A 26,594-nucleotide genomic window follows, 5' to 3' on the forward strand; every position below is an offset into this window, starting at 1 on the left:
CTGCCATGATCTTTCTTGGGAAAACCACATTTCCAAGCTGGCCTCCAAAGCCAGTCGCCGACTGGGCATCCTCCGTCGTGCGAAGTCCTTCCTCGGCACACCTGAGCTCCTCACCACATACAAGGCTTTCATCCGCAGCTCAATGGAATACTGTTCTCCCCTATGGGCCGGTGCTCCTGCCTCACACCTAGCTTGGCTTCACGCTGTTGAAACCAAAGCTTTCAGAATTATTGGAATCTCCCGCGATGAAGCTATCTCTGAGGGCCTTTCACTCACTCACCGCAGGCAGGCAGGTGGTCTTTCTGTCTTCTACCGACTCCTCTCCGGCCTTGCACCCCCAGCTCTCTCTGTGCTCTGTCCCCCAAATATTCCTACAGGTCGCACAAGATCTGCCAGCAACCCTCTGATGGTTAAACTGCCGAAATCTCGGCTCTCTGCTCACCTTCACTCTTTCATTCCTCTTTTCTCCCGCCTCTGGAACAAACTCCCTCACTCCCTTCAATCCCACTCCTCCCTCCAGGTCTTTAAAACAGCTGTTCACCACCATCTCTTATCTTCCCCCATCCAAAACCTTGATCTTTTCTACCCCCGCTAATTCACCCCAGATCCACCTTGTTTGAAATTCCAACTTCTTTCCTGGAAGTCCTGGCAGTGTCCATATGTTTTATACCTCTCCCACCGCCCCCTTCCCATGCCCCCTCCCCCCCCAAAGCCCTCGCCCTCTCTCAGATCTCTCGATGTCTCCATGTCTCTCGGTCCCTGCTCTCAAATGTTGTGTTTGTGTCCTTCCCCCTCTCTCCCCATCTTGTCTACCGCTCCCTATGTTATATGTTTTATGTGTCGGTTTGTCCTTCTGTGTGATTAATGTTCGCTCTTTCACGAGCCTCGATCTTGTATACAAAAAAAAAAAAAAAAAAAAAAAAAAAAACTATATAAAGGATTGATTCGTCCTTGTATAATAATAATAAATCTTTATGGTCCCATATTCAGGGAAATTATTCTATAGAGTGCTGCTCTCACATCTGGGGCGGTTGTAGCTCCACATACTCACTGGACAGAATTGAATCCAAAGTAAGTCGACTTATCAACTCTCCCAATCTGACCTCAAAACTCGACCAGCTCGAATTGCACAGTAAAGTTGGCTCTCTTTCTCTTTTCTACAGATATTACTTCGGTTTCTGCTTTGAAGAACTTGCTGCTTATGTACCTCCAACATTAGCGAGACCATGGAATACTCGACAAGCCACTACACACGATTATTGTGGCCAATGGCAACTCAAGGGTGGGCCATTATGATGTTTGTTTCTTCCCCATTACTGCCAAACTCTGGAACACTTTACCTTCCCATGTCTTTCCAAACACTTACAATTTTCCCCTTTTCAAAAATGTGATTTTTTTTTACTTCCTCAAAACTCTTGGACTATTCTCTGTTTCTTCACTTTTCTATCAATGCAGTTCTTTTATTTGAGGCCTGGCCTCGATGAGGCCTATATATTCCGTGACAGGAGCCTTAAACAAAAAAACAATGGGCATGAATAAGTAATTTAACTTGTTAAATAATGTCGTACAAAAGAGGATGCATCAGCAGTTGTAAACTTCCGATTCAATGCTTTTGTTTTTTTGTTTTTTTTCTACATCGTTTCAAATTTTTATTTTATTTTAATCGAATTATACATTTGGACACTGTATTTGTGTATCGAATTATACACAAATCGCCTGGTTTGCACCTCCAAAAACTTCCAGTTTAGCAGTACTTGGACAAAATTTTACACTGTCTCGACTAATCAAATTTGCCATGTGTTATGAGGTTATTATAGGTTATCTTCCATGTTATTATTTTGATTCCTCAAATTGGTTTAGTATTTTCCGAATTAAAATTTTAACTCGAAATTGGATATTGGGTCATTCCTAGTGGAACTTTTTGCCATCTTTAAACTTTACATTAGGAGGCAAGCATGGGGATTTGCGATGGTGCGCCATTGACTTCACTCGAGAGTCTAGTCTATCATTATTTATTTCCACCTGCTCCTATCTCTGCTGCTCTGATAGGTGAACACCAAGCATTTCCTACTGCTCTGATAGGCCCCATTTTGCAACCTTTCTTCCCTCAATTTTCTGGGGAAAAAACCTCTATCCCTTTCTTAATCACCTGTGCAAATCTCTCTGCACCTGACACGTTTAGGTTCTGCCCAAGCTTTGTCAAACACTGCTTTTGTTTCCGAAACATTTCCTACTCTTTGCTAAATGCAAAACCCTGTTGCATGCATCATCTTCCTCCCCTCAATGAACATGTATTGCTCTGCTCAAATTTTTTGTTAATTTTCCTATTCTGGGAAGAATTCCAGAAAACAAAACTGCACAACCTTGCCTTCAGTTTGCTACCTAGTCACCTACACCTATCTTCCACCTCCTCAGAGTAAACACCTGCTTTGTTCACCATGTGTGACTACTAATGTCCCACGGTTGCCTGTCACCAATTCATACACATTTTCTGTTTCATCAATCACTTAAGAATAACTCCAGAATCTCATGAGCTACTTGTTTTCGTCACATTTTAGCTTTATCAGTCACAAAATATGAGAGTCAAACATTTGCCACTCAAAGTAGCTACTGTGTCATAAAATAATGTGTGTAATTGTGAAATAAGAAAGAAAGAGAGACAAGCAAAAAAAATAAAATCTGAAGTGCTAATGTCTCACCGCAGGCTGCCAAGCATTGATACGACCTTGGTTGTGGAGTCGAGCCAGGTGAGGGTACCAGCGTCCACGAATCCAGCTGTTATGGAAGGATGAGGCACGGATCTGTTCATCATGAATCGCTCCACTCTCCAGACCCAACACCTGCGAGCAACCTGTTGGTGCGGGTCGTTCCGTTGCCTTTGGTTTCAGGTTCATTTGGAGCCCTGCTGATGAACCCTCCAAGGCCTCTGGGCCTGAGAGCAAGATCCCAAAGTAGCTCTTTGTTCCTATTGCTGCCATAGAGCACTAGTCCTCATGGTTTAAAATCACAACATATATTTTTGCATTAAAATGTAAAACTTCACCTTTCTTTTTCAATTTCAAACCACATCATTGATGGGCTGCTCTGCTCTTTTTATTACTTACATGTGATCTGGTGTTGTATGTGTGGGTGTGAGCATGTGTATGTGCTTGTTGTTGTTTTTGTGTAGGGGAAAAAGAAAGAAAATTGGCCATTTTGAACGTGGAGGTTCACCGTAAGCCTGATGGCTGAAAAAAGATGTCGGTTTACAGGAAACCGACCCACACGAACAGATTACTGGATTTTAATTCCTGCAACCCAATCACCCACAAACGCAGTGTAACACGGACTTTGGCAGCTTGGGCATGGACTGTGTCATCCTCCAAAGCCGATGTAATTTTTATAAGTAGATTACTTAGAGGAGTCCTGCTAAAAAAATGAAAATATAGCAAAGTAATACTTCCTACCCTGAAAGAACCAAAACTGGCAGAACGGAAGGAGCCAGCCACGCATGGACAATGTGTACTGCCGTAGTACCTGGGGCTTTCCAAAAGGATTGGCAAGATATAACACAGCACAAGGATTGGTGTAGCCTACAGGCCTCGACAGATCCATCCGTAATGTAATTTCAAAACTAAAGGACACAATATCAACTGCTGATAAATCCGGAGTAGTTCACCATTCATCGTGCAGAGACCAACTGTAATGTAACTGTAACTGTAACTGTAACTGACCAACTGTAATGCAGAGATTGTGTGTAAAACTGAAAGAAATTTGAACATGATAAAGCAGTTCGGCTTGGAAAGGTGACACAGTCAGCCATAACTTGTCACTGCCTGCAATCTGACCACAAATTTGACTTTGATGGAACTCGTGTCCGAGACACGATGTCAAACAAACGACACCGATCGATACTGGAAGCATGTCATGTCAAGAGCCGAGGGGGTGGTCTAACTGGGGAGACTTGGGACGTACCCAAACAATACACACCTCCGATACAAATGGCAAAAACTGGATGGTGCCAGCAACTGGATAAGGTGAGCTAGAAACAGCGCTCGATCCACAACACTTAATAAGAACTACAACAATCACACAACCTATACTTCATCACATCCAACCCAGACACAAAACCAGCCATGTTCGTGCCCTGTAAACACAAAAAGAACAGCAAGATTACGCACACACTCACCCGCACACATACAACACCAGATCACGTGTAAGTAAATGTAAAAAGCAGAGCAGCCCATCATTGATGCGATTTGACGTTTATTTGCTTGATGCTTGACAAAATAAAAACACTTCTCCATTTGCCTCCTGCATCAGCACGTGACTGCAAATGAGCGGTCGCATCAGGAATAAAAGACTCAACATGTGCTGAGGCTTGGGATCTATTGGCCTGAGAAAGCTCACTGGGAGCGGGTGAAATGTTGCCTGACGCAACGTCTGCTCTTACTTATTACTTAAATTAGCAGAGTACACCTAGTTTGCTTTTGGTTGAAAGCACCTTGCTTCTTCAAAAACAACAACAAAAAGAAAATATATATATATATATATATATATATATATATATATATATATATATATATATATATATATAAGAAAGTTTTTGTTTGTTTGTTTGTCTGCGCAAGCTAATCTCCTGAACAGTGAAAGATAGGAAGAAACCTCTAATACAAAAAATGTCGGGACGGACCCCGGGAGGGTTTTAGGCTAAGTGGCGAGACCGGTCGAGGCCCACCTCGGCCGGGCCGGGCCCATTTCGCAATTAAAAGCTGAGCTGAATTATCGTAGTCAATCTTCTACGGCCACGAGTAAAAGCTGAATTATAGTAGTAAATTCATTCCAAAACAACTAAAAATGTCAGGACGGGCCGGGAAGGTTATAGGGAAGGTTATATGAATGTATAACCGGGAAGGTTATAGGCCAGGTGCCGAGGCCGGTCGAGGCTGCCTCGGCCGGGCTGGGCCAATTTCGCAATTAAAAGCTGAGCTGAATTATAGTAGTCAATCTTCTACCGCCGCGATTTAAAGCTGAATTATAGTAGTAAATTCATTCAAAAAGAACACGGGCAACGTCGGGTGCTTTCGGCTAGTATATATATATATATATATATATATATATATATATATATATATATATATATATATATATACATACTATCTGAATGCACCGGCGTTGCTCGGGTTCTTTTTGAATGAATTTAATCTTCTGTACACAGGTCTGACGCGACCCCAGTATCAGTTAGTGCTCAACGATTCTTTGTTCTTTCTTCTGTCGGGCCCCGCGAGAGAGAATTTTGAAAGCATGTGTTGCAATCAGTCAGATATTCCTATTAAGTGCATAAGTTGTACTTCAACATAATTTTGAAAGAAGAAGAAAATTTAATGCGAAATGGGCCCAGCCTGGCCGAGGCGGCCTCGCCACCTAGTCTATAACCTTCCCGAGGCCCGTCCTGACATTTTTTGTTTCAGAGGTTTCCTCCTATCTTTCACCGTTCAGGAGATTAGCATGTGCAGACAAACAAACAAAAAACAAACAAACAAACAAAAACTTTCTTTTATATATATATAAATTATATATATATATATATATATATATATATATATATATATATATATATATATATATATATATACATATATATATATATATATATATATCCCCGCCACTCTCCTAGCCAATGAAAGCTACATAAAACAGGCAAGAAAAGCTACACAAGATAAGCCCGTCGCTGTTTCAAACCCTGCCTGGGTTCCTCTACAGCAGCATACATTCATAAGTAGCACATATATGAGAATCCCAACACGACACGTCCCTCCCACCAACCCACCAATCAGCCACCAGACCGATTTCAACACTTATTGGTGAGTCATCTGCGACAGTGTCGATAGAACTGCACACTAATGAGACTCCCAAACATGTTCCATGTGCAATGCCGATAGGAGTCGTCAAGTAATTATGAAGACCCAATCTCTGTTCCGTAATTGCAGGGAACAACCAATCAGCTCTCACCTAATCAATTATTCCCCAGTGGCTAGGTTCTTAATAGTTAACCCACTTGCTCTAGTCCATCCAAAGAAAGCTACATAAAGCAGTCAAAAAGAGTGCATACCGGTACTTCGGCGAGGCTAAACAGGTTACATTTTGTATCCCACTGATAGGCTGGATATGGATCCTGACTTGAACCAAAATCTAATCGGCTTGTTCTTGTTGCCTAACTAACTCATTCACCTAGTTTTGTCATAACTCATTCACACCTTTTTCAAATATCATACTATATATTGTTTTGGCCTCCACCTCTCAATGGTGAAGAATCACTTTTTAAATCCTCATGTCCGGATACAGATCTTCATCAAAATCAAATCGATTTGTCCTAGTCACACTCCCAACCTGTCCACCAGGTTTCGTCCGAATCCGTCCATAACTCTTTCAGTCATTGTGCTATATGTCATTTTTAGCCATATCAGTCAATGGTGAAGAATCACTCTAGAAATTAAGAGATTCTCAGATCCAGGTCCGGATTTAGATCTTCACGAAAATCAAATCATTTCGTCCTGGTCACACACACAACCTCTCCATCAATTTTTTTCCAAGTGCACCTACAACTTTTTGAGATATTCTGCTCACAGACAGACAGAAAAACAGACAGACAGGGATGAAAACAACCTCCGTCCACTGTTGGTGGTGGAGGGAAAAATCTACACAAGCTAACTTTGCTGTTTCAATACAAGGCGTTGGCATTCTCATGTCTGCTACTTAAGAATGGCTACAGCTGCAGAGGAACCCAGGTAACAGATAATATATAGTTATATTATATATATATAAATGTATCTTTGGATAATTTACATGCAAGTGTAAATAAGATTAATATCCACCTGAAATGGTCATTGGAATGGAACCCTTTCCCATTGGGAAAAGCAGGAGGCTTTCACACTTCACCACTGAGTTAGTTATTGTGACAGGTCTATTATCTCTTGATTTTGGCTGTGTGCTGCAGTGCAAAGGTCAAAATGTAGACCTGGAACACTTTTCTTTCCGTAAACACACTATTGTACGTATTATTTTAATATTCACCCTGTTGCTGTTTTGACTGTTGCAAAAGTGCAATCTTGCTCAAAGGCGAGTGCATTCCTAATGTACATGAATAAAGATTGTTAGTGGTGTGTGTGTGTGTGTGTGTGTGTGTGTGTGTGTGTGTGTGTGTGTGTGTGTGTGTGTCTGTGTGTGTGTCTGTGTGTGTGTGTCATTGGTTGCTATCACCAAATGCGGGTTTCAGAAGGTGGAACGGTGGGCTCGATGTATCCACCTTCATGTGCGTGTGCGTGTATGCGTCATATTTAACCATGTACTTCAGTCTTCAGGCTGAGATGTAAGTGTCGTTCGAGGTTTTTTTAACCTTTGCTATTATAAGAGTGGACCCCAGGTTATTTTATAACCGTGCATTCTGGCTCTTTGGATAAGAATGTGTGTGTTCGGTTGACTCTGTGGCCTGTGCTTCAGCCTTCGGGCCTAACTGCATGCATGCACTAGTTGGACAAGCTTTGTTGCACTGTGTACTTTGGCTATAGAGGTGAGATTCATCTCTGAAGTTCATTTTTAAAATGTAAACCCAGTTTTAAACCTTGTTTTGCTCAAAGGGTCACCCTAATTACTAAAAGGGTTGCTCAAAAGGTTTCTGAAAAAATTAAAAAGGCTCTCTCAGTGAGAGAAGGCCGGTGGTCTCCAACATCTATAGTATGACGATTAATTCTGGCCCTGTGGACTCGGATATATGTATTAGTGTGACCATGCATTCTGGCCCTGTGGACTCGGATATATGTATTAGTGTGACCATGCATTCTGGCCCTGTGGGCTAGGATGTATGTATTAGTGTGACCATGCATTCTGGCCCTGTGGGCTAGGATGTATGTATTAGTGTGACCATGCATTCTGGCCCTGTGGGCTCGGATGTATGTATTAGTGTGACCATGCATTCTGGCCCTGTGGGCTCGGATGTATGTATTAGTGTGACCATGCATTCTGGCCCTGTGGGCTCGGATGTATGTATTAGTGTGACCATGCATTCTGGCCCTGTGGGCTCGGATGTATGTATTAGTGTGACCATGCATTCTGGCCCTGTGGGCTCGGATGTATGTATTAGTGTGACCATGCATTCTGGCCCTGTGGGCTCGGATGTATGTATTAGTGTGACCATGCATTCTGGCCCTGTGGGCTCGGATGTATGTATTAGTGTGACCATGCATTCTGGCCCTGTGGGCTCGGATGTATGTATTAGTGTGACCATGCATTCTGGCCCTGTGGGCTCGGATATATGTATTAGTGTGACCATGCATTCTGGCCCTGTGGGCTCGGATATATGTATTAGTGTGACCATGCATTCTGACCCTGTGGGCTCGGATGTATGTATTAGTGTGACCATGCATTCTGGCCCTGTGGGCTCGGATGTATGTATTAGTGTGACCATGCATTCTGGCCCTGTGGGCTCGGATGTATGTATTAGTGTGACCATGCATTCTGGCCCTGTGGGCTCGGATGTATGTATTAGTGTGACCATGCATTCTGGCCCTGTGGGCTCGGATGTATGTATTAGTGTGACCATGCATTCTGGCCCTGTGGGCTCGGATGTATGTATTAGTGTGACCATGCATTCTGGCCCTGTGGGCTCGGATGTATGTATTAGTGTGACCATGCATTCTGGCCCTGTGGGCTCGGATGTATGTATTAGTGTGACCATGCATTCTGACCCTGTGGGCTCGGATGTATGTATTAGTGTGACCATGCATTCTGGCCCTGTGGGCTCGGATATATGTATTAGTGTGACCATGCATTCTGGCCCTGTGGGCTCGGATGTATGTATTAGTGTGACCATGCATTCTGGCCCTGTGGGCTCGGATGTATGTATTAGTGTGACCATGCATTCTGGCCCTGTGGGCTCGGATGTATGTATTAGTGTGACCATGCATTCTGGCCCTGTGGGCTATGATATATGTATTAGTGTGACCATGCATTCTGGCCCTGTGGGCTAGGATGTATGTATTAGTGTGACCATGCATTCTGGCCCTGTGGGCTCGGATATATGTATTAGTGTGACCATGCATTCTGGCCCTGTGGGCTCGGATGTATGTATTAGTGTGACCATGCATTCTGGCCCTGTGGGCTCGGATGTATGTATTAGTGTGACCATGCATTCTGGCCCTGTGGGCTCGGATGTATGTATTAGTGTGACCATGCATTCTGGCCCTGTGGGCTCGGATGTATGTATTAGTGTGACCATGCATTCTGGCCCTGTGGGCTATGATGTATGTATTAGTGTGACCATGCATTCTGGCCCTGTGGGCTATGATATATGTATTAGTGTGACCATGCATTCTGGCCCTGTGGGCTAGGATGTATGTATTAGTGTGACCATGCATTCTGGCCCTGTGGGCTCGGATATATGTATTAGTGTGACCATGCATTCTGGCCCTGTGGGCTAGGATGTATGTATTAGTGTGACCATGCATTCTGACCCTGTGGGCTCGGATGTATGTATTAGTGTGACCATGCATTCTGGCCCTGTGGGCTCGGATGTATGTATTAGTGTGACCATGCATTCTGGCCCTGTGGGCTAGGATGTATGTATTAGTGTGACCATGCATTCTGGCCCTGTGGGCTCGGATATATGTATTAGTGTGACCATGCATTCTGGCCCTGTGGGCTAGGATGTATGCATTAGTGTGACCATGCATTCTGGCCCTGTGGGCTAGGATGTATGTATTAGTGTGACCATGCATTCTGGCCCTGTGGGCTAGCATGTATGTATTAGTGTGACCATGCATTCTGGCCCTGTGGGCTCGGATGTATGTATTTGTGTGACCATGCATTCTGGCCCTGTGGGCTCGGATGTATGTATTAGTGTGACCATGCATTCTGGCCCTGTGGGCTAGGATGTATGTATTAGTGTGACCATGCATTCTGGCCCTGTGGGCTCGGATATATGTATTAGTGTGACCATGCATTCTGGCCCTGTGGGCTCGGATGTATGTATTAGTGTGACCATGCATTCTGGCCCTGTGGGCTAGGATGTATGTATTAGTGTGACCATGCATTCTGGCCCTGTGGGCTCGGATATATGTATTAGTGTGACCATGCATTCTGGCCCTGTGGGCTCGGATATATGTATTAGTGTGACCATGCATTCTGGCCCTGTGGGCTCGGATATATGTATTAGTGTGACCATGCATTCTGGCCCTGTGGGCCCGGATGTATGTATTAGTGTGACCATGCATTCTGGCCCTGTGGGCTAGGATGTATGTATTAGTGTGACCATGCATTCTGGCCCTGTGGGCTCGGATGTATGTATTAGTGTGACCATGCATTCTGGCCCTGTGGGCTAGGATGCTTGTATTAGTGCGACCATGCATTCTGGCCCTGTGGGCTAGGATGTATGTATTAGTGTGACCATGCATTCTGGCCCCGTGGGCTAGGATGTATGTATTAGTGTGACCATGCATTCTGGCCCTGTGGGCTAGGATGTATGTATTAGTGCGACCATGCATTCTGGCCCCGTGGGCTAGGATGTATGTATTAGTGTGACCATGCATTCTGGCCCTGTGGGCTAGGATGTATGTATTAGTGCGACCATGCATTCTGGCCCTGTGGGCTAGGATGTATGTATTAGTGTGACCATGCATTCTGGCCCTGTGGGCTAGGATGTATGTATTAGTGCGACCATGCATTCTGGCCCTGTGGGCTCGGATATATGTATTAGTGTGACCATGCATTCTGGCCCTGTGGGCTAGGATGTATGTATTAGTGTGACCATGCATTCTGGCCCTGTGGGCTAGGATGTATGTATTAGTGTGACCATGCATTCTGGCCCTGTGGGCTAGGATGTATGTATTAGTGCGACCATGCATTCTGGCCCTGTGGGCTAGGATGTATGTATTAGTGCGACCATGCATTCTGGCCCTGTGGGCTAGGATGTATGTATTAGTGTGACCATGCATTCTGGCCCCGTGGGCTAGGATGTATGTATTAGTGTGACCATGCATTCTGGCCCTGTGGGCTAGGATGTATGTATTAGTGCGACCATGCATTCTGGCCCTGTGGGCTCGGATATATGTATTAGTGTGACCATGCATTCTGGCCCTGTGGGCTAGGATGTATGCATTAGTGTGACCATGCATTCTGGCCCTGTGGGCTAGGATGTATGTATTAGTGTGACCATGCATTCTGGCCCTGTGGGCTAGGATGTATGTATTAGTGTGACCATGCATTCTGGCCCTGTGGGCCCGGATGTATGTATTAGTGTGACCATGCATTCTGGCCCTGTGGGCCCGGATGTATGTATTAGTGTGACCATGCATTCTGGCCCTGTGGGCTCGGATGTATGTATTAGTGTGACCATGCATTCTGGCCCTGTGGGCTAGGATGTTTGTATTAGTGCGACCATGCATTCTGGCCCTGTGGGCTAGGATGTATGTATTAGTGTGACCATGCATTCTGGCCCCGTGGGCTAGGATGTATGTATTAGTGTGACCATGCATTCTGGCCCTGTGGGCTAGGATGTATGTATTAGTGCGACCATGCATTCTGGCCCCGTGGGCTAGGATGTATGTATTAGTGTGACCATGCATTCTGGCCCTGTGGGCTAGGATGTATGTATTAGTGCGACCATGCATTCTGGCCCTGTGGGCTAGGATGTATGTATTAGTGTGACCATGCATTCTGGCCCTGTGGGCTAGGATGTATGTATTAGTGCGACCATGCATTCTGGCCCTATGGGCTCGGATATATGTATTAGTGTGACCATGCATTCTGGCCCTGTGGGCTAGGATGTATGTATTAGTGTGACCATGCATTCTGGCCCTGTGGGCTAGGATGTATGTATTAGTGCGACCATGCATTCTGGCCCTGTGGGCTAGGATGTATGTATTAGTGCGACCATGCATTCTGGCCCTGTGGGCTAGGATGTATGTATTAGTGTGACCATGCATTCTGGCCCCGTGGGCTAGGATGTATGTATTAGTGTGACCATGCATTCTGGCCCTGTGGGCTAGGATGTATGTATTAGTGCGACCATGCATTCTGGCCCTGTGGGCTCGGATATATGTATTAGTGTGACCATGCATTCTGGCCCTGTGGGCTAGGATGTATGCATTAGTGTGACCATGCATTCTGGCCCTGTGGGCTAGGATGTATGTATTAGTGTGACCATGCATTCTGGCCCTGTGGGCTAGCATGTATGTATTAGTGTGACCATGCATTCTGGCCCTGTGGGCTCGGATGTATGTATTTGTGTGACCATGCATTCTGGCCCTGTGGGCTCGGATGTATGTATTAGTGTGACCATGCATTCTGGCCCTGTGGGCTAGGATGTATGTATTAGTGTGACCATGCATTCTGGCCCTGTGGGCTCGGATATATGTATTAGTGTGACCATGCATTCTGGCCCTGTGGGCTCGGATGTATGTATTAGTGTGACCATGCATTCTGGCCCTGTGGGCTAGGATGTATGTATTAGTGTGACCATGCATTCTGGCCCTGTGGGCTCGGATATATGTATTAGTGTGACCATGCATTCTGGCCCTGTGGGCTCGGATATATGTATTAGTGTGACCATGCATTCTGGCCCTGTGGGCTCGGATATATGTATTAGTGTGACCATGCATTCTGGCCCTGTGGGCCCGGATGTATGTATTAGTGTGACCATGCATTCTGGCCCTGTGGGCTAGGATGTATGTATTAGTGTGACCATGCATTCTGGCCCTGTGGGCTCGGATGTATGTATTAGTGTGACCATGCATTCTGGCCCTGTGGGCTAGGATGTTTGTATTAGTGCGACCATGCATTCTGGCCCTGTGGGCTAGGATGTATGTATTAGTGTGACCATGCATTCTGGCCCCGTGGGCTAGGATGTATGTATTAGTGTGACCATGCATTCTGGCCCTGTGGGCTAGGATGTATGTATTAGTGCGACCATGCATTCTGGCCCCGTGGGCTAGGATGTATGTATTAGTGTGACCATGCATTCTGGCCCTGTGGGCTAGGATGTATGTATTAGTGCGACCATGCATTCTGGCCCTGTGGGCTAGGATGTATGTATTAGTGTGACCATGCATTCTGGCCCTGTGGGCTAGGATGTATGTATTAGTGCGACCATGCATTCTGGCCCTGTGGGCTCGGATATATGTATTAGTGTGACCATGCATTCTGGCCCTGTGGGCTAGGATGTATGTATTAGTGTGACCATGCATTCTGGCCCTGTGGGCTAGGATGTATGTATTAGTGTGACCATGCATTCTGGCCCTGTGGGCTAGGATGTATGTATTAGTGCGACCATGCATTCTGGCCCTGTGGGCTAGGATGTATGTATTAGTGCGACCATGCATTCTGGCCCTGTGGGCTAGGATGTATGTATTAGTGTGACCATGCATTCTGGCCCCGTGGGCTAGGATGTATGTATTAGTGTGACCATGCATTCTGGCCCTGTGGGCTAGGATGTATGTATTAGTGCGACCATGCATTCTGGCCCTGTGGGCTAGGATGTATGTATTAGTGTGACCATGCATTCTGGCCCTGTGGGCTCGGATGTATGTATTAGTGTGACCATGCATTCTGGCCCTGTGGGCTCGGATGTATGTATTAGTGTGACCATGCATTCTGGCCCTGTGGGCTCGGATGTATGTATTAGTGTGACCATGCATTCTGGCCCTGTGGGCTCGGATGTATGTATTAGTGTGACCATGCATTCTGGCCCTGTGGGCTCGGATGTATGTATTAGTGTGACCATGCATTCTGGCCCTGTGGGCTCGGATGTATGTATTAGTGTGACCATGCATTCTGGCCCTGTGGGCTCGGATATATGTATTAGTGTGACCATGCATTCTGGCCCTGTGGGCTCGGATATATGTATTAGTGTGACCATGCATTCTGGCCCTGTGGGCTCGGATGTATGTATTAGTGTGACCATGCATTCTGGCCCTGTGGGCTCGGATGTATGTATTAGTGTGACCATGCATTCTGGCCCTGTGGGCTAGGATGTATGTATTAGTGCGACCATGCATTCTGGCCTTGTGGGCTAGGATGTATGTATTAGTGTGACCATGCATTCTGGCCCTGTGGGCTCGGATGTATGTATTAGTGTGACCATGCATTCTGGCCCTGTGGGCTCGGATGTATGTATTAGTGCGACCATGCATTCTGGCCCTGTGGGCTAGGATGTATGTATTAGTGTGACCATGCATTCTGGCCCTGTGGGCTCGGATATATGTATTAGTGTGACCATGCATTCTGGCCCTGTGGGCTCGGATGTATGTATTAGTGTGACCATGCATTCTGGCCCTGTGGGCTAGGATATATGTATTAGTGTGACCATGCATTCTGGCCCTGTGGGCTCGGATATATGTATTAGTGCGACCATGCATTCTGGCCCTGTGGGCTCGGATATATGTATTAGTGTGACCATGCATTCTGGCCCTGTGGGCTAGGATATATGTATTAGTGTGACCATGCATTCTGGCCCTGTGGGCTCGGATGTATGTATTAGTGTGACCATGCATTCTGGCCCTGTGGGCTCGGATGTATGTATTAGTGTGACCATGCATTCTGGCCCTGTGGGCTAGGATGTATGTATTAGTGTAACCATGCATTCTGGCCCTGTGGGCTCGGATATATGTATTAGTGTGACCATGCATTCTGGCCCTGTGGGCTCGGATGTATGTATTAGTGCGACCATGCATTCTGGCCCTGTGGGCTAGGATGTATGTATTAGTGTGACCATGCATTCTGGCCCTGTGGGCTCGGATATATGTATTAGTGTGACCATGCATTCTGGCCCTGTGGGCTCAGATGTATGTATTAGTGTGACCATGCATTCTGGCCCTGTGGGCTAGGATATATGTATTAGTGTGACCATGCATTCTGGCCCTGTGGGCTCGGATATATGTATTAGTGTGACCATGCATTCTGGCCCTGTGGGCTCGGATATATGTATTAGTGTGACCATGCATTCTGGCCCTGTGGGCTCGGATGTATGTATTAGTGTGACCATGCATTCTGGCCCTGTGGGCTAGGATGTATGTATTAGTGTGACCATGCATTCTGGCCCTGTGGGCTCGGATGTATGTATTAGTGTGACCATGCATTCTGGCCCTGTGGGCTCGGATGTATGTATTGGTGTGACCATGCATTCTGGCCCTGTGGGCTCGGATGTATGTATTTGTGTAACCATGCATTCTGGCCCTGTGGGCTCGGATGTATGTATTAGTGTGACCATGCATTCTGGCCCTGTGGGCTCGGATATATGTATTAGTGTGACCATGCATTCTGGCCCTGTGGGCTAGGATATATGTATTAGTGTGACCATGCATTCTGGCCCTGTGGGCTCGGATATATGTATTAGTGTGACCATGCATTCTGGCCCTGTGGGCTCGGATGTATGTATTAGTGTGACCATGCATTCTGGCCCTGTGGGCTAGGATGTATGTATTAGTGTGACCATGCATTCTAGCCCTGTGGGCTCGGATATATGTATTAGTGTGACCATGCATTCTGGCCCTGTGGGCTAGGATGTATGTATTAGTGTGACCATGCATTCTGGCCCTGTGGGCTCGGATGTATGTATTAGTGTGACCATGCATTCTGGCCCTGTGGGCTAGGATGTATGTATTAGTGTGACCATGCATTCTGGCCCTGTGGGCTCGGATGTATGTATTCGTGTGACCATGCATTCTGGCCCTGTGGGCTAGGATGTATGTATTAGTGTGACCATGCATTCTGGCCCTGTGGGCTCGGATGTATGTATTAGTGTGACCATGCATTCTGGCCCTGTGGGCTCGGATGTATGTATTAGTGTGACCATGCATTCTGGCCCTGTGGGCTCGGATGTATGTATTAGTGTGACCATGCATTCTGGCCCTTTGTGCTTGAGTGTATGTATTTGTTTGATGATGTGCTTTGCTCTTTGGCCAAAGTGCATGCGTATATTAGTTTGACAAGCTTTGTTTGACTGTGTGATTTGGCCCTGATGCCCTCCTTAACTTTGTGTTCCATTTTTTTAACCATTTTATTAAAAAATGGAGTCTTATAAGGCCATTGAGCCAGAATCGCCACCATCAATCGATTCCCTTCCAAATGGTTGGGCTGGCATTTGTAAAACAAAAAAAGGTTGGCTGACATACTGTGGGTAGCAGTGTAGCTTCAATGCACTTTGTTCAACTATCAATCAACTGTTTTATCCCAGCAGAGAAGGTTTCCTTCTAAGTGTTCTTAGTGCGATGGATATAGCTTTACTGACCTCTTTAGTCGAGTTTTGCACAAGATCTACTTTTCCTCACTCCTACCTACCCCCGGCACCCCCCCCCCCCCACCCTCACTTGGAAAATCACCTATAACTTCAGAAAATATTCTGTGTCTGAGTTATAGGTTACACAGCCACGTCAACTGCGTCAATCATACCTTAGAAAGATCTTGAAGACCTCTTTATTGGAAACAAAACCCTGGTAGTATAGAGTATCCAAACAGGCAGCTGATTTTTGCATGAATGCTCGTCCCTTGAAGGCCATCTCAGGTCAGGACAGCTGACAGATGCAAGTATTCCATTCACTGCTGATCAGGTCAATGCATTGATGAGGGTGGAACATGTGTTAAAGATGTCAAAATATCCACAGAATTTTGAATTTCTCAAGAGGTTTTCACCAACATTCACAAACACTTGGGGTTGTTCAACATCCCAACAAGATGAGTCCCTGAAATCTCAGCAGACGTCATTGACAGCCAAGACTGACATCACTATTCTTGAACAGCTCAACGCAAATCCAGTCAAGTCAATCGTTCTTCTCGTACTTCATGTCAATGTTGACAACACATGACTTCACCAATGAGATCCTGAAACCAAAACGGATTCGATGCAATGGAACCACACGCGATCCCCGCTTCTCATTAAATTTCACACCAAACCTTCAGCAGGTGAAATCACAGCCTATACTTTCTGGTATCTATGACAGGATTCTTATGATTGGCTATATACCTGAAAACTGCAATCACATAGGCATACAGTGCCTTAAGAAAGTATTCATACCTATTGACTATTTTCACATTTTCTTGTGTTACGGCCTGAATTTAAAATGGATTAAATTGAGATTTTTTTTGTCACTGGTCTACAAATAAAATTGCATAATGACAAAGTGCAATTGTTTTTTCAATATTTACAAAATAATTAAAAGCAAAAAGCTGAAATGTCATGAGTCTATAAGTATTCAACCCCTTTGCAATGACACTCCAAATTGAGCTCAGGAGAATCCAATTTCCTTTCATCATCCTTGAGAGATCTCGACAACTTGAATGGAGTCCACATGTGACCAATTCAATTGATTGGAAATGATTTATAAAGAAACACACCTTTCTAAATGAGGTTCTGCAGAACAGAAACTCCACCATTAAAGTCTAAGGAACTGTCTATAGAACTCCGAGATAGAATTGTGAGGAGGCATAGATCTGGGAAAGGGTATACAACTATTTCTATCGTGTTGAAAGTTCCCGAGAGCACAGTGAGCTCCATCATTAGGAAATGGAAAGAATATGGAACTACCCAGACCATTTCTAGAGCTGGCCATCTGACAAAACTGAGCAACCGGGCAAGAAGGACCTTGGTCAGGGAGGTGACCAAGAACCCAATAACCACTGACAGAACTACAGACTACCTTGGCTGAGATAGGAGACCTGCTGGAAGGACAACAGTCTCTGCAGCACTTCACAAATCTAGGCTTTATGGTAGAATGGCCAGACGGAAACCAATCTTGAGAAAAAGGCAAATGACAGCACACCTGGAGGTTGCAAAAAGGCATATGAAAGACTCTGAGAGGATGAGGTAAAAGATTCTGTGGTCTGATGAGATGAAAATTGAACTGTTGGGCCTGAATGCAAAGCGCTACATCTGGTGGAAACTGAGCACAGCTCATCACCCATCTAACACCATCCCTGCCATGAAGCATGGTGGTGGCAGCATCAAGGTATGGGGATGCTTTTCAGCAGCAGGGACTGGGAGACTTGTAGGTCAATGAGTGATATGAATGAATGATAAAGGGAACAATGAGTGGAGCCAAATACAAGGAAATCCTTGACGAGAACCTGCTTCAGAGTGCAAAAGACCTCAGACTGTGGTGAAGATTTACGTTCCAACAGGACAATGACCCCAAGCATCCATCCAAAGCAACACTGGAATGGCTTCAGGACAAGAACATAAAAGCCCTTGAGTGGCACAGCCAAAGCCCAGACTTGAATCCCATTGAGAATCTGTGGAAATACTTGAAGATTGCTGTTCACTGACGCTCCCCATCGAACTTGACAGAGCTTGAGCAAATCTTCAAGGAAGAATGGGAGAAATTCCCGAAATTCAGATGTCCAAAGCGGATACAGACATACCCAATAAGTCTAAGCTGTAATAACTGCTAAAGGCGCTTTTACGAAATATTGACTCAGGGGATTGAATACTTATGTAAATTAGATATTTCTGTATTTCGTATTTAATGATTTTGTAAAAAAGTTCTAAAAAAAAATTCCACTGACAATATGTGTAGATCAGTGACAAAAGTAATCTCAATTTAATTCATGTTAAATTCAGGCTGCAACAACAAAATGTGAAAAAAGTCAAGGGGTGTGAATACTTTCTGAAGGCACTGCATGACACCAGCCTCATGCATAAATGATGGCAGGCTATCAAGGACAAAAGCCAAGGATCAAGGACAAAAGATGTTGAACAATGGTTTTGCTCTTCTTCCATGACAAGGCGACTGTGCACTGGCCGCCATTTATGAAAGTGGTTTTGAGCAGCTGAATAATCCAACCATTTCTTCCCCGCCCCCTAAACAGTCTGCACCGGGCCTACAGCGATTATTATATGTTTTGACATTTACAGTCCCATATGTGTAGCCATCAATTCTCCGATGAGAATTAAATGACTGAAAAAAAAACATATGGTTGATGACATCTATTTTGCTGGCATAGAGAGTTTGAAGAACAAATGGAGCAAGTGCATTGAAGTCAAGCGACATAATTTTGAAAAATAAGAAGGTTACCCTGTATTGGAATATAAATTTCTGAATTATCCTCATACACAAAAAACCAAACCACCTTTAGAGGCCATTTTAGAGAAATTAGGATAAATTAGGATAAATTAGGATTTTAGGATAAAGGTGGTTTTAGAGAAACCACCTTTATCCTCATACACACTTGCACACATATATGCATTTTATATGTGTTTGCATTGAAACAATTATGGAAATGAAACATGCAATTATCAATCGATGAAATAAAATTATAAAAGTTTTGTATCCTAAAAAGTGGCACTTATTTGTCAGTACCACATTGTATTCAAAATAGATATTTGGAACTAAATTCCTCAACAATTAATTCCTTAACATGTTTTTTTAGAGGTTTTTGCAAAGCATACAACTATTTTTTCAATTATTGCAAAACTATCCTCATTGTACCATTATTATTTTTATTTTTTTGCCATTTAATGTATTGCAATTGTTTATGTTGCCTGGGATCCATGTGACATTTGCTCTATGCTGCATACATGTTGGCACAACCGGAATTGTTATTTATATCCATCATTCACTTTGGTACTGTACATAAATAAATAATCTGCTTACTTTAAAAATATATATTCTCAACACTCGAGACAAAATTATGAGCAGAGAACTAGCATTAACCTTCAGCAAAGATATGATAAATAAATGATTTCATGTTCTTACTTTGATTATTGCAGCCCAGTATTTCAAGGCGCAGCGTTGGCCTTCCAATGTATCCAAGTGGATATATTCGAAACAGACGAGCAATGATGGGTATGTCCAGAAGGTTTTCTTGAATACTGTCGCTATCAGCAATCCCATGAAAAACTTTATCCATAGGTGATGATGCGATGCGATAACTCTCCCAGGATTTTCCATCACGGCTGTAGCTCAATCTGAATGAGGTAGTGGCTTGAGTACTTCCCAGCCAGCTTGCTCCCTGGGTCATGAGTCCTGTCACCACCATTGGCTGGTCCAAATCAACCTGGTAGAAGTGAGCCCAAGAAGAAATATAATTAACTTTTAGGCAAGAATGAGAGAATATAATCACTCATCAAGAATACTATTACTACTACTACATATTATTCTCACGTTCTTGTAGAGGCAGCCTGGGACATTATTGATCCACATCAACTGGCTAGCCTAAGGTGGCAGGAATTTGGAATTTGACCAGGGTAACTCACCTACTCTTCGTGAAATGCATGAAGGGATCTTTAAAGTCCAGCATTGAGCTGCGCTCAATCGATCGATCGATCGATTGATCTCGGTCGATCGCCGAATTAATGCCAGGGGGGTTGACTCAGCCTGTCATCCTTCCGAGGTCGGCTAATTGAGTACCAGTTCACTGGTAATTCCCTGTTTGTCGTTGAAGGCGGCAAAAAGGGTTGGCGTCAGGAAGGGCATCCGGCCGTAAAACATTGCTTCAAAAAGGGGACCAAAAAACAACAACTACCACGGTCCCCGAAAAGGCCAACCCCCGCTTTGCAGGGAAAAATGGCCTCTAAACGGTGGTTTTTTTGAGCTGCGCTGACAGACATATTTTCCGGATTTTGGTCTTTCCGATGGGTGGCGCACACACACATTGATGTGATCATATCACCCTGCCTGCGAAACACCAGGGTGACGTTTATAGCTGGGTGGACATTCAAACCTAGGCCAGGCAGCTCAAAGGTGCATACCTCTAAGCCAATGGTTCCTAACCTTTTTCCCAACAGGGACCTTTCTCTCAACTTTTTCTTAACCTTTCTCTCAAGTTTTTTTTCCAAATTCTCTCAACAGGCAAAGGTCAGTGATAAATGACCACGGACCGCCAATTGGGAACCATGTAATTAATGGTCTTTACTGTCTATACTTCAGCACGCCATACATCTATGTAATAAAGCAGGAGTGTCTGCCTGTCTGTCTGTCTGTAGGTATGTATGTATGTGCATCCCCGAACTACTTCCTCAGTTTTGGGGCTAGCCCCACCAAACTTTCTGTGGATTATTTTGGGGTCCCAGCGGGTGTCCTAAGGTGGGCGGGAGGTTTCATCAATTTCTCAATACAATTATGATTTCGAGTTTCCACCCGTACAAAGCTGCTCTCTCTCTCAGCATGTAAACTGATTCACGGGTTCGGCAATTGCAGTTTCGCCATTCACTGCATGTGAAACAATTCACTGGTTCAGTAATATCTCTGTGTGATATTACTGATTCACAATTGTGATTTTGACTTTCCTCCGAACGACGCCGCTTTTTCTCCATCCTAAGGTGGGCGCGGGGTTTCATAAATTTCTCAAATTAATTATAATTTTGAGTTTTGAGAATTCCAGATGGAATGACTTGAAAACTCATCATTGTACTCATTGCCGGTACCGGTAAATCAAAAAATTCCTGCCCATTAAACTGCCTGCCATGTGCCGTCATGGCGCCTAAAAACAGATTAAACCTTAGGCTTGATGGAGGCTCGAACGGGTTCTTCACAAGCATGTAAAATATATATATATATATACAGTACATGGAAAGTGTAACTAAAACCGCTCACCGTAAATTCACGAACACACACTATGAATAGGAACTGTTTCCAATTGCTACATAAGTACTAGGACTCGTTGAAGTTCCTGAACAAATTCAGGTACTACGATGAAATCACGACAATAAACATGTTTTGTTTGGGTTTAAATTACAAAAGGATTGTTGAGTAAGTGATGTCATTTATTAAGTTAACAAAGCTACAGGTTTCATCTTAATTATGTCAAAATTAATAACGAAAAGACAAATAAAATGTATTTTACAATCGAAACAAAGGATCTCCCCACCCCTCCCAACATGTAGCCAATGTGGTCAGCAGATGTTCAGAGTGCAACGGAGAACACCTAAAATCCCAAAGCTTCCGGGCCCCTTCAGTGAGCCCTGGACCCCATGCATTGATGGCTTCGCGCTCACAGCATCCAGATGAGTATGCACCCTGTTCCCTTCATTTCTTCCCACCCCGCTCCTTTCAAAAAATCCTGGATTCACCACTTGAGTAGATGATACATATTGCATACACTTGCTCCATTATATATAGACTTGTCGGGTGTCGCTCGTGGGTGAGTGAGTGGCAGCCAATTTTTTCTTCTGGAATTATTCCATGGACCGGTAGCTTTCCTTCCACGGACCAACAGTGGTCTCCGGAGAGGCGCTTAAGAATCTGTGCTACCAGCTATCCTTCAAACTCATAAGAAATGGATTACTCAACTTCCATAATTAAGTCTAGGGTAAGTCACAGTCAGTGCAACTGAAAAAAAATTGTCTTTAAACTGTCACGTCTCTTTCAGTTTGTTATTGCTATTTCCCTCTCCTGCTAGTAAGTGGCAATTTTTGGTCAAAATATAAATACTAAAATCCTATCCAAAATCCATAAGAATGAAATTAAATCCAAAATCCATTTCTCTTCACATGAACAAGTTAGTATAGAATGAGTCTATTTTTGTCTATCAACCATTGCTATGTTGAGGAATAATGTTGGAGGATTTTATCCTTTCTACTTAAAGTGTGGGACTGGAAGGGTAGCCAAGAGGTACACACACTCGCCCTTGAGCTCTATCCTGGGTTTGAATGTCAGCCCAGCTATAAACTTCCAACCTGGTGTTTTGTATGCAAGGTGATACATAAATACAATTGCCTTCCTTGGGAGGGACATTAAACTGGCCATCCCGTCTGCCAACATTAGTTGGTGGATGTTAAAGATCCCACGGTATCCTCTGCAAAGAGTGGGCGAACTATCCAAATTCCTGCACACTCAGTTAAGTATCCTGCATATTGGTGGGAAAATCCATCCAGGATTGCAACCCTACCCAAGAAATCACTTTGGCAGAACCAACGTTCTGTATAGAGCATGGTAGATGATGATTTTGATTATGATGATGGCGATGATGATGACTTATAGTGCACTATATAGTAATTTACCTGTAGCCATGATGCAGCAAAAGTATTTGAAGACCAAGCGTTGATAAAACCTGATTGGTCTAACCTTGCCAAGTGAGGTTGCCAGCTCCCTGTGAGCACAAACCAATGAAAATGTAGTATTTCAGTACAATAAACTATATATATATATATATATATATATATATATATATATATATATATATATGTACACACACACACACATACACACATACATACACATACAGTTCGGCCCTGTATAACATCGCTCCAGTTAACGTTGTTTCTCTTAAATGCCCTTGATGAAGTAGGAAACAAAGATTCGCTATAAGTCGCAATGTTTCGCTTTTAAGTCGCGATGTTGTGGTGTCCCATTTTGAGTCGTGCTCCAAGTGAACTCCTTGGAGTCACGGTGTAAACAGTTTCGCTCAGCGATTTCACTCCGTTGGTTTCAGTCAGCGACGTGTCGTGGAATGAACTTATGAATGAAGTTACGCAATCATGTATGAATGGCATTTGGAGGAATCTTTTACATGACTGTGTCAGTGACCTCAAGGGGTTTGAAGATGTCATCCCAAAGGTTCAACAGGATATCATCAACATTACAAAGACAGCAAAATAAATCTGTTCAGGCTGGAGTTCCCCAAGGCAGTGTTTTCGGCCCTGTGTTTTTTCTGGTCTTCATCAATGATCTCTCCGCCTCTCTTGAAAATCCTCTCTATCTCTTTGCTGATGACTCCACTCTGCCGCTCCATATCTCATCCCTCAGATGGGCAGTCTGCAGCCTCCTCACTCTCTGCAGACCTCGACAAAATCACAGACTGGTCAAACAAGTGGAACATGTCTTTCAATCCTGACAAATCTCCCACTCTTACAATGTCTCTCTAAAAATACCGAAAATCTCCGTAACTCTTGAAAATCCTCTCTATCTCTTTGCTGATGACTCTTTGCTGATGACTTGATGCGTAACTCTTGAAAATCCTCTCTATCTCTTTGCTGATGACTCCACTCTGCCGCTCCATATCTCATCCCTCAGATGGGCAGTCTGCAGCCTACTCACTCTCTGCAGACCTCGACAAAATCACAGACTGGTCAAACAAGTGGAACATGTCTTTCAATCCTGACAAATCTCCCACTCTTACAATGTCTCTCTAAAAATACCGATTGGACAACCCTCCCATCTACTTTCTCAACAATTCTCTCCAAGAAGTTCTGTCACTCAAGCTTTTGGGTCTCACTATCTGACATGATCTTTCTTGGGAAAACCACATTTCCAAGCTGTCCTCCAAAGCCAGTCGCCGACTGGGCATCCTCCGCCGTGCGAGGTCCTTCCTTGGCACACCTGAGCTCCTCATCACATACAAGGCTTTCATCCGCAGCTGAATGGAATACTGCTCTCCTCTCTGGGCTGGTGCTCCTGCCTCACACCAAGCTCGGCTTCACGCTGTTGAAATCAAAGCTTTCAGAATCATGGGAATCTCCCGCGATGAAGATAACTCCGAGGGCCTTTCACTCACTCACCGCAGCAGGTTGGTGGACTTTCTGTCTTCTACCGACTCCTCTCCGGCCTAGCTCCCCCAGCTCTGTCTGTGCTCTGTCCCCCAAATATTCCTACAGGTCGCACAACATCTGCCAGCAACCTTCTTTTGGTGAAACTGCTAAAATCAAGACTCTCTGCTCACCTTCACTCCTTCATTCCTCTTTTCTCCCGCCTCTGGAACAAACTCCCTCACTCTCTTCAATCCCACTCCACCCTCCAGGTCTTTAAAACAGCTGTTCAGCACCATCTCTTATCTTCCCCCATCTAACACCTTGATCTTTTCTACCCCTGTTAATTCACCCCTGATCCACTTTTATGAAATACCGACTTCTTTCCTTGAAGTCCTCGCAATGTCCATGTGTTTTATACCTCTCCCACCCCCCCCCCCCCACCCCCTTCCAATGCCTTCTCCCCTTCTCCCCTTGTTCCCTGAAGAAGGTCTTTTTTTTTTACAATATAACTGTGCAATTTACATTATTTTCCCGTTTTTGCTAACCCCTCTGGCACCTAAACTTTTTTTTTAACCTCGAGCAGTTTACTGCTTACCTTTGTACCCTTTCAGGTTATTCACTGGACTTGAATTGCTTAAATTTCAATAAAAACTGGAAAAATTGAGGTGTTCTAAATCTTTTGACCGGTAGTGTATGGGGATGCTTTTCAGCAGCAGGGACTGGGACTGGGAGATGAGATATAAGAAGAAGATATTTATATATACACTGCATATGGAATGCATGGAAAAAAAGGAAAGAAACATGCTGATGTGATGCAGAGCATGAGGTTGGTAGTAGAAAGTTAGGTTCATCAAAAGACTTTCAAAGCTTCTGTAAGTCAATATATGTACAGTATTCAAATTGTAGAATTTTTATTTTTGATAAAATTCACCATCTGACGATGACGCTGTAAGTTGGCTGTCCTTGATCAGTCCAGATTTTAGACCCAAGGGTCCCCGACACACTGCCACAGAGAGATCACATAACATTAAAGATGCTTTTATGTAGTGCCAAAATTACATTTTCTTAACAAATAAATATGTTGAGATAAATAGCTTAAAAATTCATTCACTACAATGTACAGAAATAACATATGAAGAAATAAAAAAAAGCACTGTCAGACATAATCATAAAGAGACAAAAAAACTTTTTCTTATATATTAGCTGAGCTATTATTTTATATGGATGAAGCAATTGCTAAATGATATACTGTAGAGACGGGCAAACAAATACTATTTTCATAACTTCCATGATTTTGATCTAAATCACTATCTGTTTACTCGCCCTATGGCTAAATAAAGAAAACAAATTTGAAGTGGAGTAGAATCTTCACTGAAGCTAAATAACTAGTGATGCAGCCGTAGTCTCTGGGTATAAATTAGATTGCCACTTGTAAGTGGCACCTGCTCCTGCCTCCACAGCAATAACTAGAACGGCACTCGGTGGAGCGCATACCTCCGCCAGGCTGAACAGTTTACGTTTTGTATCTCACTGATAGACCAGAGGTGCATTTGTACCTTAAACAAAATATAGTCAGCTTCTTCTTGTCACCTACCTAACTCGTCCAACAAATTTCATCCGAATCCATCTATAACTGTTCGCTTTATCATGATATACAGCATATCGTTTTTGACCGTATCTCTCAATGGCGAAGAATCACTTAAACATTCTCGTCTCCGGATCCACATCTTCACCAAAATCGAATCAATTCGTCCATGTCACACACCAGTTCTCATTAAGTGAGGTTTTAATATAAGGGACATAAGGGGAAGAAGAAGGGCATAGCTCCAACCTCACAGATTGTGATAAATGAATTATGACTAACTCCAGCACACTCTGGAACTTTGACAGACTTAATGAATATGGCCTTAATCCTTTCACTCGGGGAGGAACACAGGACAGAGAAGGAGAGGACGAGACAGAAAGAGAAAAACCTAAACTGTGCGGCACCAGTTTACACACAGTACAGGCGCACTCCCTTACGATATCTCCCAACCATCTTTTTGAGTTTCGTTCGGGTGTGCTCCTGCGGTCCTCAACACTGGGACTCATGAAACCATGAACCACCTTTACCATGAACCTGCCTGCCAATAACTCTTCACAGTACAAGCAGCACATGAACCCT

The 26,594-nt window shown here is 44.1% G+C and overlaps 1 protein-coding gene across 2 annotated transcripts in view; it reads right to left on the reverse strand.

The window, feature by feature from the left end:
• Nucleotides 1-26,594, reverse strand: part of LOC137431386 (coagulation factor V) — a 203,202-nt gene that overhangs the window by 14,106 nt on the left and 162,502 nt on the right. The window contains exons 19-22 of one of the 2 annotated variants that reach the window (XM_068122667.2): nucleotides 25,362-25,433; nucleotides 22,964-23,052; nucleotides 19,719-20,019; nucleotides 2,700-2,851 (exon numbers count right to left, since the gene is read on the reverse strand). In XM_068122667.2, the coding sequence (XP_067978768.2) occupies nucleotides 2,700-2,851; nucleotides 19,719-20,019; nucleotides 22,964-23,052; nucleotides 25,362-25,433 (614 nt within the window). Of the gene's footprint in view, nucleotides 1-2,699; nucleotides 2,933-19,718; nucleotides 20,020-22,963; nucleotides 23,053-25,361; nucleotides 25,434-26,594 lie in introns of both variants that reach the window. The other variant, XM_068122658.2, reaches the window with a different exon arrangement.

This window comes from Myxine glutinosa, chromosome 1, assembly GCF_964187855.1.
Source record: "Myxine glutinosa chromosome 1, kmMyxGlut1.1, whole genome shotgun sequence".
NCBI lineage: Eukaryota > Metazoa > Chordata > Myxini > Myxiniformes > Myxinidae > Myxine > Myxine glutinosa.